Source organism: Poecile atricapillus, chromosome 3 (genome assembly GCF_030490865.1).
Source record: "Poecile atricapillus isolate bPoeAtr1 chromosome 3, bPoeAtr1.hap1, whole genome shotgun sequence".
In the NCBI taxonomy this organism is placed as follows: domain Eukaryota; kingdom Metazoa; phylum Chordata; class Aves; order Passeriformes; family Paridae; genus Poecile; species Poecile atricapillus.
This window is the reverse complement of record NC_081251.1, coordinates 4,225,128-4,245,432: the sequence shown is the minus strand read 5'-3', so window position 1 is coordinate 4,245,432 and position 20,305 is coordinate 4,225,128. Positions and strand designations below refer to the sequence as shown.

At 39.4% G+C, this 20,305-nt stretch overlaps 1 protein-coding gene across 5 annotated transcripts in view; it reads right to left on the bottom strand.

Annotated features, from left to right (window-relative positions):
- The window catches only part of PKHD1 (PKHD1 ciliary IPT domain containing fibrocystin/polyductin), a 237,704-nt gene that overhangs the window by 72,599 nt on the left and 144,800 nt on the right, over positions 1 to 20,305 (bottom strand). For all 5 annotated transcript variants that reach the window (XM_058835020.1, XM_058835023.1, XM_058835022.1 and 2 more), the window contains exons 52-58: positions 16,006 to 16,143; positions 7,654 to 7,767; positions 6,943 to 7,030; positions 5,023 to 5,177; positions 3,047 to 3,199; positions 1,808 to 2,686; positions 279 to 441 (exon numbers count right to left, since the gene is read on the bottom strand). In XM_058835020.1, coding sequence (XP_058691003.1) covers positions 279 to 441; positions 1,808 to 2,686; positions 3,047 to 3,199; positions 5,023 to 5,177; positions 6,943 to 7,030; positions 7,654 to 7,767; positions 16,006 to 16,143 — 1,690 coding nt within the window. The remainder of the gene's footprint in view (positions 1 to 278; positions 442 to 1,807; positions 2,687 to 3,046; positions 3,200 to 5,022; positions 5,178 to 6,942; positions 7,031 to 7,653; positions 7,768 to 16,005; positions 16,144 to 20,305) is intronic.

Here is a 20,305-nt window from a genome sequence, read left to right as displayed (position 1 = left end):
TCCAAGAGGACTGGTCCAGAGATGCACCTTGATGGAATTCGAAACTCAAATTATAAAAGATTGCCCTAAATTAAATTTGGTGGTGTTTTTCCATTTTTTGTTTTATTTTTTTTTCTGTATTTGAGTTTTTCTGTGAATGTTTGTTTGATGTCAGAGCTTGTTCATTTTTGTCAGACAGGAGCAGTACAAGAGCAGAGATTAGGGGAAGATAGTTCCAAAGCTGTAGGTGTTTGGGGTTTTTTTTTTGAAGAAAGATAGTTCAGAATGAAGCATTTTACCTTGTTGGATGAAAGTAGAACTTGTCCTTCTCACTGACATGTAACATCCTTGATGTCTCTGCTGTGATGAGAGGCATGATGTCTAAATGATCAGCATTTGACATGATACAGACATCCCTGTCTTCACTGTAGCAGCTCTTTGTAAAACCAGTAAAGGTGACTTCTGCCAGGGATTAAGAGAAGATCAAGCAAAGAAAAGTGGTTAAAAGAGTCCCATAACTAGAGATAAGAAAGTTGTTTTTTTTTCCTGTGATGTTTTCTGTGTTAAATTGCTCCCATATATATCTGTACAAATTATTTTTAAATCAGACTAATAGCATTGTTCATAGATCTTCATGTGGCTTTAGAATACTTTGTAGCCAAGGTATGTCCTAAGCTGATACAAACCAAGTCATACCCATAGGAAATAAAATCAAATAAATAGTAATTGAGAAAGGAAAAAAAAGCAAGAGTATTTAATACTTTTTCATTTGAATAAGTATGAACCAGTTAAATAACCACTTGCCTTGGATAGTTTTTCTACTTGCCAGAGATTAGTATAAGACAAGCAGGGTGTGATGACACGTACTTGGCTCTGGCACCCAGCTCTTGTGCAGCTCCAAATCCATATTTTGCCATGAATTTTTTGGGAGACTGTGCAAGTCTATTTGTCTTTCTCTACCTTTCTTATTCTTCAGTAAAAAAGGGGATACATTTTCTTGCAAAAGTAAGTAGCAGTGAGGAATAAGGTCATGAAAATCAGTGAGATATTTAGATCCCAACATTGCAACCAGTTATCAGGGTTCTGCTACATGCAAATATTGCTCTGGGGACTGAAAAATTCATTTGAAACAAAGATCCAGAATACATAAAAGAGTTCTATTCCTCTTGTGCAATATCTTATACTAAAAAAGGTCATAACTTCTTACATTAGAAGTTATCTTACTTCTTAGGATTTCATACAGCTTCTGTGAGCTGTACTTCCTATGTTCTGTGACAATTCTACCCAAAGTGTGAAATTCACTTCTCAGATTTGGTGTCTTTATTTAGGTGGAGGCAACTGTGGGTCAGAGAGATGAATCAATTGGAAAAGTAACACAGAAGGAAGGTCTGTGTGAAGTAGAATCTATACATTATCACAGGACATAATTATCATGGAATCATAGAATCCAAGAATGGGTTGGGTTGGAAGGGACCATAAATCTCATTCCAACCCTCTGCTATGGGCAGGGACATCTTCCACTATCCCAGGTTGCTTCAAGCCCTGTCCAACCTGACCTTGAACACTCTAGGGAAGGGGCAGCCACAGCTTCTTATTATCCTGCAATTATCCTGCAGTAGATTCAGGAATTGAAAAATATCAAATCATTTTTTTTTCTTAATTAGATCATATCAAGTTGTGGAAGAATTCTATCAATTATCAATTTCACTGAGGCTCTGATTTCTCAGACTTGCCCATTTGTGGGAGACTGCAACTTCAACTGGAAAAATGAAAATAGTGAGGAAAAACAGTGCCAGAAGAGTCTGGCCAGTGGAGACAGAAGACCAACCTTTCAGCTTCACAATTCCCAGGGCTTTTGGACAATGCCCAGTTTTGTGCCAGGGATCCTCTGGCCTTTGGCTGGGAACGGTGGTAAACGTGGGCCATAAAATCCCGACACGGCCTCTTAGAGGGTAGCGTGGGGGTCTGTCCTGGGCTGTTGGGTCAGCTGAGTGAGGCTTGATCCTGTCTCTGAGGCAGTCAAAAGTCGAGCTTGTTGCGACAATGACAGAGTTTTTAAGTTCTATGAATTTTTTCCCCGTGTAGCATTGCTCAGCATAGGCACAGTGCACCACTGCCAGGAGTCCCACGGTATTGTCCACCAGCACCACGTTTTCCACCATAACGCTGCCTCCAAGGTGGAGCATGACACCATAGTCATAATTCTTGTAGGACAGAAAACCTGTGATTCTAGTGCAGGTCTGAAATCCTTCTTCCTGGTACAGGTGAATTCCATGGAGACTGGAATGGGCCACATTTCCACTGCAGTATTCTCTATCTGGAAAACATTCTTGGCCCCTGATATGGAAGCCAATTCTCTCGGATCCTGCCACGGCATTGCCGCGGAGGGAGACACTGGTGGCCAGGTTCACCTTGATGCCAGCAACCCAGTTTAATGAACCTGCTGGCTGCCTGCTCAGAATAACAAGGCTTCTGATGAGAGAGTGATTTTTCCCTTCCAAATCAATGCCAGGTCCAGTGGTGTTGAACACCACATTATTGTGCAACAAGATCCCACTGCTCTCGACTGCTTTAATGCCGGCTCGACAGCTTCCGCTAATGCTGGATGACACCACTGAGGACTCCTGGGATACATTCCTGAATTCAATGGCAGAAAACTCAGGAGGCCCAAAGTTCAAAAACTGAACATTTAAGAGTTGAAGAGCACCTGCAACGAGATAATTTGCATGAAATCAAAGATTATATTACAAAAGAACAGATAAGGACAGCCATGTTAACAGTCAGATAGATAACAGCAGGTACTTTGTCAGTGCATTGTAGTGATGGGTATTTTAATAAATTAACTTATAAATAAGTTAATAAATACATACAAAATCACAGTAAAACCTTACAAAACACAGAGCAACCCCTCCTAAAATATCTTCCATATTTATGAATTTTTAGTGGTGCTCATGTCACAAAGCTCATGTTTCTGACTTTCATAGCACATGTGAATGGACACACCCATTGCTGAACCTTTTTTGGGCAAAACCAGTGTGCTTGATGAGGACAGGTGAATCTCAGCTACCTTCAAACTCCATCCCACTGGAGTCTGTGATGTGTCCCACCAGCATCCTCCCAGCACAAGCCACATCTGACTGGATCTGCACGTTCCGTGTGAGGAGCCCAACCTCCGCGGCCAAAGGGATGCGTCTCCCGTCTTCTGTGTCATGGGGACGCCCTGGGGAGTTTCAAGAAAGCAAATGTGATAAGTGTCTATCATACCTATAAACCAGTGCTTTGAGGGACATGAATCCTGACAGCTCCTCTGCCGGATCTGCACTGACATTCAGGTGTGTTTCACCCCCAGCACAATCTGCATGCATCAACACAAAACCAGAAAGGCCACCTGCCCATCAAATATTCACTGTGCGCTTATATTTTACCAAGATATCTTGTTTTTAGAACAAGAAGGTGCTAAACCTTTCCCCTGAGGTGCGCAGGTGCCAAAGCAATGAACAGGTTCACACTTCATTTTTTCCAAGCTCTGTGTGCTGGAGTTACTCTTCAGCACACTACAGAGTTGATCTCCATGAATTTTCCTCAGGATCAGACTCATGTCAATGCCAAAACCCTCTTTGCTACAGAGTCTTGTTTGTGTGCATTTTCTAAAAGGATTTTAAAACATTTTTTTTAAATGCCTTTCTGAAGGAGACTTTTGCTCAAGTTTATGCAATTGTTTTAGCTTTGATTAATCTCGGGTGATTTTGGACACATGCAGGTATGATTTAGTAATCCAAACTGGTTTTATGCATGATGGAGAGAAAGAAGGAAATCTCAAATGTAATTTGTTGTGTATTTTATATACCTGCTTTAGAGGCAGATAAAATAGGAGTGAGAAGTATGTATTGTACATATTTTTCAGCTTTAATTATCAGGAGCAGAGAGTGACTGGCTCATGTGTGAACATTTACTGCAGATATCCATATTTCCCAAGGTGAAACTCTGTATTTACCTCTTAACTGTCCCATCATTCCGTTTTTTCAGCTGTTATCTAACAACTGCTGCATTACTCAGGGGGCAAGCAGTAATTTCTCCTCGTGATACATTTATTATATCTACATCAGCTAAAAAGAAAGGCCTAAAATGCATACTGGAAATGAAGTCTAGATGTGCTATGCTTTGAACTGCACATTTTGTTTGAAAAATGCAATTGTCATAAAAAACTGTGCCATCAAGGCTACTGTTGATTAACACTGTGGATAATTGCAAGAAAGAGCTCAGTTCCAAGTGAAGCTTTGATTACTGGCTCAGACATTTAAACATTTGCCATTTAAAGCATGATATTTCTGGATCTTTTTGCCCATTACACTCATTTATGTGCCTACTGGATGGAATAAAGATCAAATTGTAAATATATTGATATGCACAAGAAAAATTCTCAGTTTGAAGGTTCCAAATTTGACCTGCTAATAAAATCTTTTTGCTTTTGTTAAATAGATGGTATAAATTTACTTTATAGGCTGAAATAAAAGTAAATAGGTATTAACACTGCATCCCTTTTCCCACAAAAAAATAGAACCAGTGCAATCTACACCAAAAACAGAGATATATGCATATTTTATATTTATTTAGATATTAGTTTATAAATACATTATTTTCATGCCATGGAATTGATAAAATTTTGTACTTTATAAATATAATTATTTTGAAATTTGAAAAAAGGGTGGGGTTTAATTATTTTCCAGGTTTTTGACATACCAGAGAAATTGTGCAAAGGGCCCAAAACCCTACATTTTTTTTTTCCTTTAAGAAAGGAAAAGTTATTTTCTTGCTCTGTGAACCAGCTCAACATGAAACACCAGAAAGTTTTCCCAAACAATTCAGCACTAAATTGATTCTGTTCACAGAAATTCATGTCAGAATCAGTAAGCTAAAAAATTATAAGGAGAAAAAAAATGAAGATACCACAAGGAAGTAGAATTGATCCTGTTGAGATATGAAATGGGAAGTCAATACTTCAGAAGAAAACTCTCCAAAAAAAAGGAAAGAATAATTCCTTACCAATGTGCCTGTGTAGAAGACGTTCATGAATTCTTATATTATGACCATGGACTTCTTTAAGTGTAAGTACTTCAGCTTGGTGGGCTTCATAGGAGGAAGAGCTGATCACAATATCCCCACCTTGATCCCAATCTACTTCATCCTCCACAAAAATCCTGTAACACCATGATATAAATTTAATGTCATTACACTTACAAGAGTTAGGCTCACAAATTTCATTAAAAATGAACAGTTTTGCTCAGGGAGATGTCAGAAAAAAAGGAAAATAAGGTCCACAGGCTATGCTGTAGGAAAAGCCCCTTTAGGGCTTTCTGCATAAACAGATGTCTGAAATATGTGGGAGGAAATTAATCCTGAAGCATCTATTTCACACCATTGATTAACAACATATACAGTTCCAGTACAGCATTTCAAAGCTCAAGTTGCCTCCAAAAGATATATCAGAGCATTTTTTGGTGCCAGGAATATTCTACAGAGCTGAAAGTCAGCTTTGGATTTAGACAACACCCAAGTGCAGTGTCCTGTGGCTGTCTGCACTTGGCATTCAGCTTCCACCAGAACTTGTTGGTACACTCAGCAGTGGGAAAGGCAATTCACTCCTCTGAACTGGGCACTTTGAGCAGGATTTGATTCCCTAAACAAGAGCACCTCTTGCTATCTGAGATATCTGAGGCTATCTGAAACACCAGCTGGCTGATGCGACAGGACTGGTTCCTGGAGACAAATGTGCAAGCTGTGGATGGAGCCCAAAATCATCAATATGAGCCCAAAGAACGCCTCAAATGGGCCCAATCCATCTGTTTAGGAACCTGAGTCCTGCCCCTGGTAGCTGAACACCCTCTAGGTTTTCACTTAAGACCTAAGGTGTAGCACTTAAGACTCTGCTGGCTACTGAACATTGCACAGAGTCCTGCATTTATTTGTTTTAATCTTGAACTGAAGATCCCCTTTTACAGACAAAGTTGTATTAGTAGTTCAGGGGATTTTTAGCATCACATAAGGGAAACAAAAGCATTTCGTGTCAGCAAAATGCATCATGATCAGTGTTTATTTGATAAACACCTTGTCCTGTTACAGGGTGACTGCTGCTGGCCAGGTGATGATCTAAACTCCTCAGGGAATTATTGAGAAAAAAGGGCACTGAATGCATTCAGACAATGCCTCACAAGCAGTCCAGAGTGACAGAAGTGCAGAGAGAAAGGAGATTCCTAAAGGGATGTTGTCAAGTTTTTCAAGAGTCTCTTTTCCCAGTATTTTTCAATGGTGAGTAGGCTCCAGATGAGCACTTATAGTATACAACACCTGTGAATATTCACTAAAGAAATCTAACAAAAATGGTATTATTTCTTCTTTTTTTTTCTTTTTTCTTTTTTCTTTTTTTTTTCTTTTTGAGGAATCACTGTATGTCTTCTGAAATGGCAGGAAAGTCCTTCCTGAATTTAAAATTCATACTGGAAAAGGATATAGAGCAGGTCTTCTCCTTCAATAAAATCCACTTCCTTCAGCTTTCATTTTCCTTCAGCTTTCATTTTCCCTCAGCTTTCATATTCCAGCACTGATTTACCTGTTTCCTGTATCCAATCACATTATCTCTTAGCTGGCTATTGGCAGACTTTTGATGAAAAATAAGGAAAGAAGGAAGGAAGTCTCAGCTTAATTCATCCATAGAATTTAGATTATTTTGATTTCTTTAGAATTAAAGTTAATCTGGGTTGGAAGGAACCCTAAAGATCATCAGCTTCCCCGTCATGGTGCAATTTTATTTTACCTAGGTTCGTTTTTTTTTTCTGTCTAGAAAGAATTCAAACAGAGCCTATCACAAAGAAAAAGAATAATGCAATTCACAGAAATATAAAATACAAATCATAGGAACAGGAGCCAAAATTTAATATTTAAAAACATATTTGGGCAAAATACCACCTTTCATTGCCAGGAGCAACATTAGTTCCCAGATGTGTCCAAGGAATCTTAGGATAAGCACTATAAATTTGCACCTGCCCATAAACTCCTGGGGAAAAAAAAAAAAAGGAAAGAACAGAAGGAGGATTTCAAAGGTTAAAGGAAAAAGAGGCTTGAGAAGAACTGAAGCAATAACTAAATATATGGAAATCTTTATATTTATTAAAGTATGTTTCTATATTTTATGAGAAGTGTAACAGAACAAAGAAAGCCTCCACTCAAAATACAAAGTGAAGGATCAATAAGTCCTCAATAAAATAAAATGACCATCACATGTCACAGAGAGGAAATTTTACCACAGAAGTCTCATTGACATAAATTAGAATTGAAGGAATTCCAGACAACTATATCTACCATTAAAAAAAAAAAAAAATCTAAGTAAACAAATTAGGTAAAATCTCCAGGAAGTAAATATACAAAAGTTATGCAGTTATTATTAGTCTTTCTAGACAATGAACTTTATTTTTTTCTCCTCTGGAAAAGGGATCCAAAACCAGAGAACAAATCCAAAACAGAGAAACTTTTCATATAGAAGATATGTACATTAACTCTAAAATATGTGTACCTTTGTTTGAGGTTTATCTGTACAACATAGTAACAGTCTCAACAGTGGTCGATTTGGATATTACCAAAAATTAGTTTTCCATGAAAAGTGGAATTCATGTTTCATACCAATACTCCCTGGGTGGACATTTATATCCTCCAGACGATCACAGTAAATCCCTTCAGATGCCCGAAGAAGGAACAGCAGCTTTAAATCCCTTTCTAGGGGATGTTGCAAAGAACCTGCAATAAAGACAAAATACCATCAAACCCACCACAAAAGGCTTCTGTGGTGCTGAAAATGGGAGGGAAACTAGGAGGAAAATATGTGTGAATCTAATTTTAATGAAATATCTAAATGGCTGAATTAATATTTTCTTTCTCAATCAGTTTTTACCTCTTTGCTCCTTTACAATTTCACCAATTCCAGGGTAATTGTGCAGCAAGGATGGGGAAAAATGGAAAGACTAAGGGAAAATGTAGGGAAAAAGAAAGTACCCAAGAAGTTTTGGTGTGTACAATGGCAATATGTCTGCACAGTAAACTGTATTCCAACTTTGCCTTCATTTCTTTCACCAAGGGTAGTTTACACTTTCAGAGGAAAATGGTCCAGCACTAAACAGACACTAAGGAGGAAAAAGTAGGACAGTTTTTGCCCTGGAGAAATGTATGCGGAGTCCAGTAAAGGAGTTCAGCGTTCCTTTAAAATTAGAGATTAAATCAATTATGCAACAGAAAATTGCAGCAGATGTAGAACAAAAATATATATATGTATCTGTACAAAATTAGCTGGCCTGTCATGTTCCTTTAATATTTAAAAATTATTAGTTTGGAAAAGAGAGCTGATTTTGTATCCTAAAGAAACACTTTGCTTTAAGAGCCTTTTTCTGTTTAAGTGAAATCAATAAAACAATTCATTGTTCCCCACCAGCATCTGACTGATAGCTGAGGATATTTAAATTCTCTGTACAGCTTTTTAATGGGTAGAAGGCAAACAGCACAAGACTCTCATGCTTCCCATCTAATATATCTCACACCAGTAAGCTTGTATATTCTCTGGGGACATGGAGGGAATTATCTTTCAGTGTCCATCGTCCACCCAAACCAGCTTTGATTTCCTTATTTGAACTCCCATAACTGTTTGAACTGAGGAAAACCAGGAATTAGGTTGTGTCCAAATATACTTTCACAATTTCTCTTATTTTTCACTCCTGGTTACAAAGCACTTACTATTCCAGTCATGTCAATTAAAATCATCTCATATATCCAATTCTCAACTCAGTTTTAAAGCCACTTTTAAGTAGGCTTCCAGACTTAACAATAATGTACAAAGGATTGCCAATGGGGGTTCTATAGGATGAACTGGAAGTTCTCCCTCCCTTAAAAGAAATACATCTACATTTAGCTAAAAATCATGAATTTTAGACCAAAAAAGCGCAACATAATAAGAAATGCTACCCTTGTTTAAAAAAAGCCAAAACCACACAAATGAAAAATACAGCCAAAGTGAACAACAGAGGTCATTATAAAGCTATTTATAATGGAAAAGAAAAGAAAAGAAAAGAAAAGAAAAGAAAAGAAAAGAAAAGAAAAGAAAAGAAAAGAAAAGAAAAGAAAAGAAAAGAAAAGAAAAGAAAAGAAAAGAAAAGAAAAGAAAAGAAAAGAAAAGAAAAGAAAAGAAAAGAAAAGAAAAGAAAAGAAAAGAAAAGAAACGAAAAGAAAAGAAAAGAAAAGAAAAGAAAAGAAAAGAAAAGAAAAGAAAAGAAAAGAAAAGAAAAGAAAAGAAAAGAAAAGAAAAGAAAAGAAAAGAAAAGAAAAGAAAAGAAAAGAAAAGAAAGAAAAGAAAAGAAAAGAAAAGAAAAGAAAAGAAAAGAAAAGAAAAGAAAAGAAAAGAAAAGAAAAGAAAAGAAAAGAAAAGAATAAATAAAATAAAATAAAATAAAATAAAATAATAAAATAAAATAAAATAAAATAATAAATAAAATAAAATAAAATAAAATAAAATAAAATAAAATAAAATAAAATAAAATAAAATAAAATAAAATAAAATAAAATAAAATAAAATAAAATAAAATAAAATAAAATAAAATAAAATAAGGAAGATAATATTCACATAAATTCTTCAGTGGCTGGAAACTGTAATTGATAAATGACACAAAAGAATACAGGAGTCATCAATCAGTAGAAAAATTCTACTTCTTTTAAGAATATTTAGAAGAGAAATAGACTTAATACTTGCTTATTGCCATCAATATCTCCATGGGTTTAAATCAATAGATTTCAGTAACATGAATGCAAGTGTTAGCGGGGAGTTTTCCAGGAAATCCATTGGACAATTAAGGTGGACTCTTCAATAATTTTGGGATCACTCACAATGTCTGAGAGCCCTTGAAGAAAGCTAATATTGTGCCAATATTTCAAACAAAGATAAAAGTAAGAGCCCCAGGTAATTACAGGCCTGTCAACTTGACACTGATTCTAGGGGAAAAATAAATAAAAATGGAATGTCCAACTCTGAACACAATTAATAAATCATTAAAGGTGGATGGTATAATTAATGCCAATCAACCTGCTTTTATAGAAAAAAAGGTCCTGTGAAACTTCCTTGTTATCGTCTCCTAATGAGATTACAGGTCTAGTTGATAAAGATAATAGCTTTGATATCGTATAATTGGCTTCTCCAAGGCACTTGGCTTGGTAGCACAAAACTTTGTGATTAACAAACTACATGAGTAGAGCAGTAACATGGCACACACTAATTTACAGCCTGAGTGACTGGAATGGGGACATGGACTCAGCCAGGCCTGGTCCTGCAAATCCTGTGCATTTCAGCTTTTTATGAGACACCCAAATATGTGTGGAGATATTGAAAGTAAGCAGATAAACTGACACAAATGGAGAGAACAATTACAGGGATGGTCTAGGAAAGTCAGCAGGAATTCTGAAGTGAAGAATTAGGAAAAAAAGTGAATAATGCTCTAGGGAACCCTGCTTGAGCAGGGTGGTTGGATTAGATGACCTCCAGTGATCCATTCCAACTTTGGCCATTCTGCTGTTCTTTAATATTGAACATAAGGCCTTGAAAAGGTAAGAATCTCTCTGGGAATAAATGGGGAAGAATGAAAAACAAAGGGTGAAGCTGAGTAAGGTCTCAGACACACACTTTGGCTAAGTTTAAATAGATTCCAGCAGAATGGCCCATGAAAAGGAAGATATGGAAGCAGCAGATACCTCATCTTACTCATAAGGGGAACCCAAAATAGTTGATTCACACAAGTCACAGGGGCTGGGTAAGATTCAGAACCTTATGAGATAATTACCCATGAAATCACAGCTCTTGCAATAAGTAATTTTGTTGGATACAGCAACTTGCCATAAACAACAGGAATCATTATTTCTGCAACACATAAGTGAGGAGGGGGGGGGAGGGGGGGTGGGGGGGGGGGGGGGGGGGCTTTAAATGTCTCTCTTTGGACTTTGGTTATGAAAACTTCAGCTTTCTTTTCCCACTTTTCTGTGGTGAGCAAGTCCTACATCAGATCGCACCAAACTTCCCAGTTCTCCATCCTGCATGAGACGACCAGAAATGAATCCCCTCTCATTCTTCTATTCCAGCTGGAAGCCCTGGCAATTTTATGAGCAACCTGATTGATCATAAAGTGAAATAATAATGTGCTGCTGGCAGAGAACTGGGAAAAAAAGGATACTTGCAACCTGGGAATTACCAAAAGCTGGTGGAAATGTCTGGTGAGATGTGCAGAGAAGGTCAGGAGGCACTAAAGACAGAGGCAGAGCTCCCTCAAACTCTTGTTCTTCCAACTGCACTACACAGCTCAAAAAAAACCAACCATATATGATAATCCTGTGTTAATAAACAACCTGAAGTGTTAATAAATTCACCACCAATTACATATTGTCCTGAAGAAGTGTGAGATCCAAATGTTGAGACTGTAACACAGATCTGTTAGCACAATGGTTTCAGCTGGTTCATAATCCTTCATCAGGTCTAACTCCTGGAGAGGAGAAAAGCTACTACAAGAAAAAAGGAGGGAATAAGAAGGAGAACAGAAATAGAGATGAGTTTTTTCTGTCCAGATTTTCATTTATTCTGGACTGTGGTCTGGATCTAGTTTGTTGAATATTAAAAGCATTTTCCATTGTTTTCATATTTCAGTTCTGTTCCAGATGTTCTTCCTGACAGATTTTTTGCTGTATTGTTTTGGGTTTTGTTCCATAGCAAAACCCTTACAGTTCTTTCCTAGAATAGTGGGTGTTTCCTCCCTTCTAGCCTTCTCTTTTTTTCACCACATAAGACTCTGCAACAGCCGTTATATATAACAGGAACAAAATCTCTGAGATAAAATCTCCTCCCTTCACCTGGCAAACAGACTTTGCTCAGTACCTTACTGGGACCATCTCCTCTATCTCTGTTTCCTGGATCCAAAACTTCTTGGACTCTTAGACCCCAGCTATTTTGAAAACTGTGTCATATTATCACCAGAAAGTCTGAGGAGCTTTTATTCATGGTCAAAACACAGCTGGGCAGCACCTACTGCTGGATCTTCTTCTGGAGCCTCCTTCAGGTGTTCAGGCTGCACTCTGGAAAGCAGCCTGGAAAAGCAGCCAAACAAGGAGACCTCACTTGGTTGCCTCTTTCTGCCAAATGTATAGAAGATTTCAGAAGTCCTCAGCTCCACATCTCCACAGCTGTGGAGTGGGAACCAACAGCCAGAAGTGGGGGATAAATGAGGAATAAGTGGTGAGACATGTAGGATGGGATCTGAGAGTCCCAGTGCCCTCCAAATCCTCTCTGGAGGCTGGCAGATACAACTCAGGATTCAATGACTGGAGAGCAGGATTTTTAATCAGAAGGTGAAGGCAGGGGGAGACACCTGAGGGTGCCCAGAACAATAGAAAATCCTTATAATTGGGCAGCTGATCCATGTTTCCAGGGAGGATCATACACCAACATTCAGGTTTCTTCATGTAGATTTTTTCTGGGTACCTGTATCAGCCAGTCCCACAGACTGCAGGGGCTCCACTGGTTAGATTGGATAGATCTCTAATGAACAGAAACTCATGTGCTGATATCCACATTAAACCTAAATTTGGGTGTCTTGAACATGTTAACCAAATCCCTTCCCTGCATGGTACAATCAGTTAAAAGAAACTGAGTGGCTTGGAAGGGGTAAAAGCCAAATGGACAGAGGCTGAGGGGTTCATTGAAGGGAATTCAAATGGTCCAAGAAACTTCTCAAGCCATCTTTTTCCTGTGATCCAGAATGAAAATACATCTTGCTACACCAATAGAGTCCCTTCTTCACACAAGCTGGACAGCTGTGCAGGAATGATATTTGACTGCAGGGTGGGACTCAGCCCACAGCTAAAGATGGGACTCACACAACAGAGGTGCTGGAGAAGCTGGAAAAGACAGTAAATTGGTGAAACTCACTGGTGCCCTAATTATTGTTCTTTAATTTCTGCTAACACATGTATTTAATGAAATACACTGATTTACCCTTTGACAAGTCAGTATGGGGGGTTCTTCCTGGAAAAGAAGGTGAGTAAATGCATTAGAGCTCTTACCACAAGCAAGATAAGAGGCATTAGAATTGTCTGGGGTTCCCTCTCCAGACAATCAAGCCATCAGCTAATGATGACCTTAGGCTTCTTGCCTCCAATGAGTGACATGACTGACAAGCAGCCATCAGGATATATGTGAAGAAAAGAATGTGACAAGTTGAAACTAAAAAGAGAAATCCTATCTGGATAATTACTTGGTGAGATCTACCATAAAAAGCAAAAGCAGCCTGCCAGCAAAGAGCAGCTGAGTGCAGTTTAGTTCAGGATGAGTCCAACGGATCAATGTGTGCCAAGTGAACCTCAGCATTTTCTTCAGCTTTATTGGGAGCTGAGGGCTTTGTTCAGCAGTGGAACAGGGCACTTTCTGCACATATCATCTGAGTTTTAATGCTTGTGGGTTAAAATTAACAGAATCATCCTAGCTGAGAATGGAAAAACAGCTGTGAGATGTTGAACTCCTAATTTCTTATCTTGCTTTGACACAGATGTGATAACGATACTTAGCACTTTGCTTTCTCTCTGAACCTCAAACTCTCCTTTTTAAGCTGGAAAAATAGTTATTTTTTTTTTTAGTATTATAGTGCAGAGAAATAAATGATGTAACTAAAATTCTGTTGCAAACAGCACCATCAAATAAAAAACTTTGAAGGATAAAGTGAAAAATAGAAACTCCTTATCTCAGAGGTAGGACTATGAAAGTATAAATAATCAGAAGGTTTTCCTGGATCCAACAACACTGAAGGGCTAGGAGCACCCAGAGAAATTCCTGTGGGAATAGATCCACAAATTTTCCTTTGGGTTTTTCAAGGGTTTTGACAGAGTTCTTTGTGGTTTTAAATCATCTAACATCTTCCAGGGATCATAATTCACATGGATTGTGGTCATACATTAAAGAGAAAAGTGGTGATTGACCCTGCATGGTCAAGGGTATTGCAAAAATTCTGATTTCCCAACCATCACTATTTTCTCATCCCAAATTGCTTGTAAATTATTGTTCCAATAAAATTAATTAGGTTCTTGTTATGGTTGATAAACTCCAATTTTACACTGAATTTTTCTCCTTTGTTACATATTTCCCATCATCATTTAGTTCCTGCATTTGTGGTCATGATTTAACCTTTTGATTTGGGTTTAGTTTTTTGGGTTTTTTTGCAGAGAAGTCAAGTGATCTGGAGGACACCAAACCCAAATAAGATTAATTTCTAAACTGCTCATTTTTCTCTAGTAGTTTAAGGGAATAAAATACTCCAGCTTTACCAGAAAGTCTTTGTCCCAGGCCACAGAATTAGAAGGAACAGCATGTGGCCATAGATTGCTACGCTGAAAACAAGGCATGGAGAAATTACACAACAGGCAGGACCTGGGGATTTGGCTCACGGCTCAGGCAATGCTGAACACTGATGTCCACATCTATTAAATCTGTTTACTAAACTGTCTCATTATCTATTTTGTGTCAGGATTTCTTTAGGGTGTGGTGGAGTCAGACAGATGGGCTTCAAAACCCTTCCTTCAGGCATGGAGCAGGCAGGGTTGGACAGATGGGCTCCAAGACGTTACCGTAAGGCCTTGAACACATGGGAAGAGAAAGGGGAAGGGAGATAAAAACAGGCACTCCCAGCTCTACATGCAGGCAGAGAAGCCAGTATGAGATGTGGGAACTTGCAGAGTCTCTACCCACCCATCATCTCACAGCTGAAACAAGGGCAGCTCTCCAGGAGACGCTGGACTGCGACTCAACAGCTGCAATACCTGTTTGGTTTTTAACATCATTACTGCTCACAGATGTGCTGGAGGGGAGTTTGTGCAGCAAAGTGCCTCAATGTTTTTTTAATAAGTGTTTTTAGCAATGAACACATGCTTTTTCTTAAAACCAATATGAAACCATATTTAAAGTGCAAAGGAGTCTAAGTAAGAAATGACTGACACTCTTTCAAGTATATATATCTTTTAACCTCCCAGATCAAGCTTTCCAACCTCTTTTTCCAAAGAAAAACACAAGACAGCAAAATAACTTTTTTGGCCAGTACTATATTAACTAAACAGTCCCTTGAGATTAACAACAAACAAATATTGAAGCAGACTTCCTCAGGAGGTGATTACACAAACAAATTCTCTTTTTAAAGTTCATGAAACCAATCTTGAGAAAGGTCAAGCAATGATCAACAATGTGATCCCAGCGTCCTAAGGATTCCTGTAAGTAAATATAATGCCTGACTTTAGAAACCTTGATATTTAAAGGAAATTATGTGAGTAATTACTTCAGAGTGGAAAACCACCAATCCTATCTGCTGTAAATAATGTAGAACAGCCCCAGTGACTTTGGGAACTGTAAAACAGCTGAAAGAAGGGGCAAGGTGGCACCTTCTTGAGGTCCTGGTGCTCTTCTGTACAGAGGGATGAGAGGAGCAAGTGTGCTGAATCCAGCTGTTTCATACCACAGCAGGATTTCCAGGCATTCAGGGAATTCTCCATGACTCTGTTTATGTTGGCTTTAAATATTTCTGTGTCACAAAAAGTGTCCTGTTAATACCCATAGGCACCAGGCATTGCCTGAACACTAGGGCAGATCCTGCCCTGAGGAATTACTGTCTCATAAAGCAACCCCACAGGAAGTAGGGAGGACTTTTGCACTTAGATAAAATCTCTGCCTCAGTTAAACCAGGAGTGAGGTGCAGATTGCAGTATTTGTAACACATTGTTATTAAAGGAATAGGTAATTAGCTCCAGTGGATAATCATCCTGCTTCACATGGATTCTGGGTGTCCAAACTGCAGATATCCAGATAGCCACAGGGTTGGACAGCATGTTTATGGTGACACTAAATCCTTCTCCAGAGTTTTTTTCCTATCAAGAGCAGAAATAAACCCCAGGCATCCCAAAGATGAGCTGTTCACTCACCCACTCTCATCACACCCCCCAGCACCACAACACAGGCTGCGCTCAGGACGTTGCTGGAGTTGCTGGGGAACTCGAGGGTCCCCAGGATGTAGAGTCCTCTCAGAGGAGGAAGAGCCACATCCACCAGGATGGTCCTGTCTGGGAAACAAAGCAGAGGATCGTTTAGGTCAATGGCAACCTGACAACACCACTTGCCAAAAAGTGTGGCGAGCTGGTGAAGAATGTCAGCTCGGCTTTTGTATTATTCAGATTGGTTTTCACAGAATCATGGAACGGCCTGGGTTGAAATGGACCTTAAACCTCTTCTTGTTCCAACCTCCTGCCATGGGCAGGGACACCTTCCACTATCCCACATTTCTCCAAGCCCTGTCCAGCCTGGCCATGGACACTTCCAGAGATGCAGTCACAGCTTCTCTGGGCAACCTGTGCCCGGGCCTCACCAGCCCCTCAGGGAAGAATTTCTTCCTAATATCCAATGCACACCTACCCTTCTTCAGTCTGAAGCCATTAGCCCTTGTCCTGTCACTTCAGGCCCTTGTAAATAGTCTCTCCCCATCCTTCCCATTTTTGCCCCATGGAATTGAAGAGGACAAGAGAATTATTTTGAAGAGAACAAGAATTCTTCATCCCAAGGCCAGGTTGGACGGGGCTTGGAGCAACAGGATAGTGGAAGGTGTCCCTGCCCCATGGCAGGAGGTTGGAACAAGATGAGCTTTAAGGTCCCTTCAAATCCAAACCCTTCTGGGATCCTAGGATTGATGGAAATGGAAAAATATCCAAAAGTATCACCAAGGTGTGTCATGGTGAGAAGGGCCTGCAAGTCCCCTCTGTGTCAACAATGGTCAGGGTGACAAACTGTGGCCACACACCATGAACTGCTTCCACTGACTCTCGGTCACCACTTTTCCCATTTCAACTTGGCTTTCCTCTCCCAGGTTTAGTGTATGAAAACTCACCTCTTCCTCACCATCCAAGAGGAAAGCTTTGCTTACACAAACACAACCTGAAGGAAGCCTGAGTTTGTAGAACCACAGAATTGTTAAGGCTGGAAAAGAACTGTCTGGAAAAGGGCAGATCCACTATGTGTTCCTCCAGTCTGCACTCATATTCCCCTCTAAAAATCAGTTTACAATGACCAGGGCAAAGCACCATTCCCTCAGATCCATAAGGAGAAAACAAGGGGGATATTTTTATATTTCAGAACAGAGTGGAAACTGGTGTGGCTTGAGCGCAATGACAACATCACTGCTGCTTCCTAAAGCTGCAGCCTGGAAACCTTGAAAATGACTCTTAAGTGTTCCAAGTAGGACATGAGCAAGGATGTAAATGCTGGATCATTTAGGGGTAGCCCTCTGCACAGAGGTAAATTCCACCCTCAGGGCCCATCTAATGCTCTTGGATGTGACTAAGAGCTCCTCAGTTGATTGCACTGGAAAACAGCTCAGGCCCTGAAACTGTGGTCTCCATCCCCTTCCATCATTGACAAGAGTAACAGTATGGTGCATCTCTCAGTCAGTGGGTGCTCCTGGAAGAAGGAAAAGCAAGGTGTTTCCCTAACAAGGAGCTCAATAATATGAACTAATAATGGCTTTCATAGAAACAGATTGCAGAAAAAAATAATCTTTAACATAATGACAGCCCTACCTTCTGTGTACAGAGAGTTTCTGTGACTCTCGTTGTTCTCATAAGCATTTATTGCAAGGCACAGATATAGAAAAGAGGAGAGATTAAAGAACACACATATTTTTCTGCTGGATTTTGACAGAGTGGTGAGAATGGGACACTTGAAATTGGTTTTGTGTGGAATGTAAGAACCATGAAGTGTCTTGGGAAGTGGTTAAACTACTTAGCATTTTCACTTCTGTCTGTGGACACTGGCAATTGCTTTGGATGGGACCACAATGGGAACACAAATGACCACAAAATGGGCAGCACTGAGACAGTCTTTGCCAAAAATCATATAATCAGGGGCTGGCTCAAACTATTAAACAGGTTTGAGAAAATTTCCAAGTGCTGTTTGCAGGAAGCACTGTCAATATGATTCAGTGAAAACAGGTACATGAAGTACACTCAGAAGTGGACTGAAAGAAAATATTAATAGTTTATCTTTAATAGTAGCATTTTCTAGCTTTTTACTCCTTGGTTTTGCAACCCTGAACCTCCAGGGAAAAGAAAACTTTATTTCAGGTTCTTCTTTTCAGGCTTGGAGTTCTGGCTCTGCTTACAGACATGTTTGTCTCCTACATATTCCTAAATACATATTCCTGCTTTTATCCCTGTGAGTCAATTATCCCACCTCTTCCTTTTCCCCTCTGTCTTTCTATCCTTTCTCTCTGGCCATGAGCACCCTGAAAGCCCAGGACATCTCTTCCCAAGGACTACACCAAGTACAGCAGCAAGCCATGGTTAACCTGAACCCCTCATCCCAAAACAAATTCCCTGCATCCTTGGGCTGAAACATCTTTCAAGCATGCAAAATTTTCACAGGATTCAGATGAAGTAAGTCTCTAGGGAGCAAACACATTTTTTCCCCCCCTAAATCTTATGGTCTTAGTACTTAATATATTTTTACAGGCATGAAGATACTCGTGTCTATAATCTCTTTACAGGACAGGTACAGTCCCATGCCCTGCAGAGCTGTGAAGAGAAGGCTCAGGATGTGAGGATATGAAACAGAGAGGAGAATAAGGGGGGAGATGTTGTTAAAATGGTATCTCTCAGACAGAAGGGGAATCTAGTTTGTGAAATCACAGCTCAAGAATGTGGCAAAAAACTGCAGTTGACAAAGGCCATAAGGATATTCATCAAACACAGGCTGAAACATTTTTACAAGGAAAAGAAGCAGTGCTCCCAGGCATGCCATTTATATGTCACATTTCAGTCTAGAACAGAGATTTTTTGCTGAGTTGCACATCTTTCTAAAAAAAAGGCTTTATAAAGGAAATGCTGACTGCTCTGCAACTGTGGCATCATGTGTGTGAGCCTTGAAACAAAGGAGTGAGAAATTCCCCCACTCAGAGATATCTCTGCAAACCTAGAGTTTCCTCAGTTTAAAAGGACAACACTCTGGGGTGTGATGCTTGGGGTGTGAAGTCCTCAGAGGGTGAAATGTTGCTCTGTAGAAACAGCAGAACACTCCTTTGAGGGGGAAAAAAAAAGTCTTTCCACACTTGAGGAGGAAAGAAAACAGATTCAAAGGCAACATCCTTATAGAATACACTCATTTACCTCATAGAGGGAGATATGACTTAGCATTTAAAATAATAAACTTTAGGTCACTGAGCTCAAAGGATTTACCTTCAGAGAAAGACAAACTGGAGCTGTTTTCCCACCATGAAAATATTCATAGAACGGCAAGAAACCACTTTCAGCAAACCAGAGTTTGAGCTTGAAAACAGGGCAATATTTCATTGTGCATACACTTTCCTCAGACAAAAAGCTCACAGGTATGCCAGAGTCTTAATGTTCAGATGTACAATACTGAGAAGTCACTAATGACTCCTGCAATGACACAAAATGCCTTTGATCAGCCACACTGCTGTATAAAACACCATAGCATGCCATTGAATGGAAATCAGGCACAACAGAGGAGCTATTATATGGGATACAGTACTCCAGCATTCATCTCTTCAAACAGTAAAACTTCAAAGAAAATCAGAATCAGAAAATGAAGAACAGAGTGAATTCCACCACTGGAGAGGGAAAAAAAAAAAAAAAAAAAAAAAAAAGGAAGATAGAAATTGCCAGAGGCTACATGATATCATATCAATACCCTTCAAAACAGCATTCCTTTGCTTGGAATTATAACACATTCTCCTTCCACCCAGAGCACGCTGCATCAGGAGTGTGTCACACTAAAGACCATAAACCAAAGCCCTGAAAATCCCAGGGCTTTGGGAAGCTAATGCCACTGCTGGCTGCTGGAATGGCATGACTAAACTCCTCCAGCTTGCTTTCCAAGGTGCTGTGTCTGCTGAAGCCTGATGCATGTGAGAGGTCCTTGTGGGATGGCTGTGGCTCTGGAGGATGAACCTCCAGGGATAAAAGCACAAGCTGTGGCAGCCTGAGCTGAGGATTTCCAGATCAGGCTGAAGGAGACTCATATCCACTGGGGAGACAGACACTGTTGGGAATTGTAGCAACACATCAACACTAAAAGTCACTTTTACATGAGCAACCAACCTTTACTGCAAGTGAAAGTCATCCTTGTACTAAGTCTGGCAAGTCAAACAGGGCAAAAAAGGAAAGAATTTAGTACACAACCCCAATTTTCAAGCTTGCCAAATCTCTAGATGCCAGA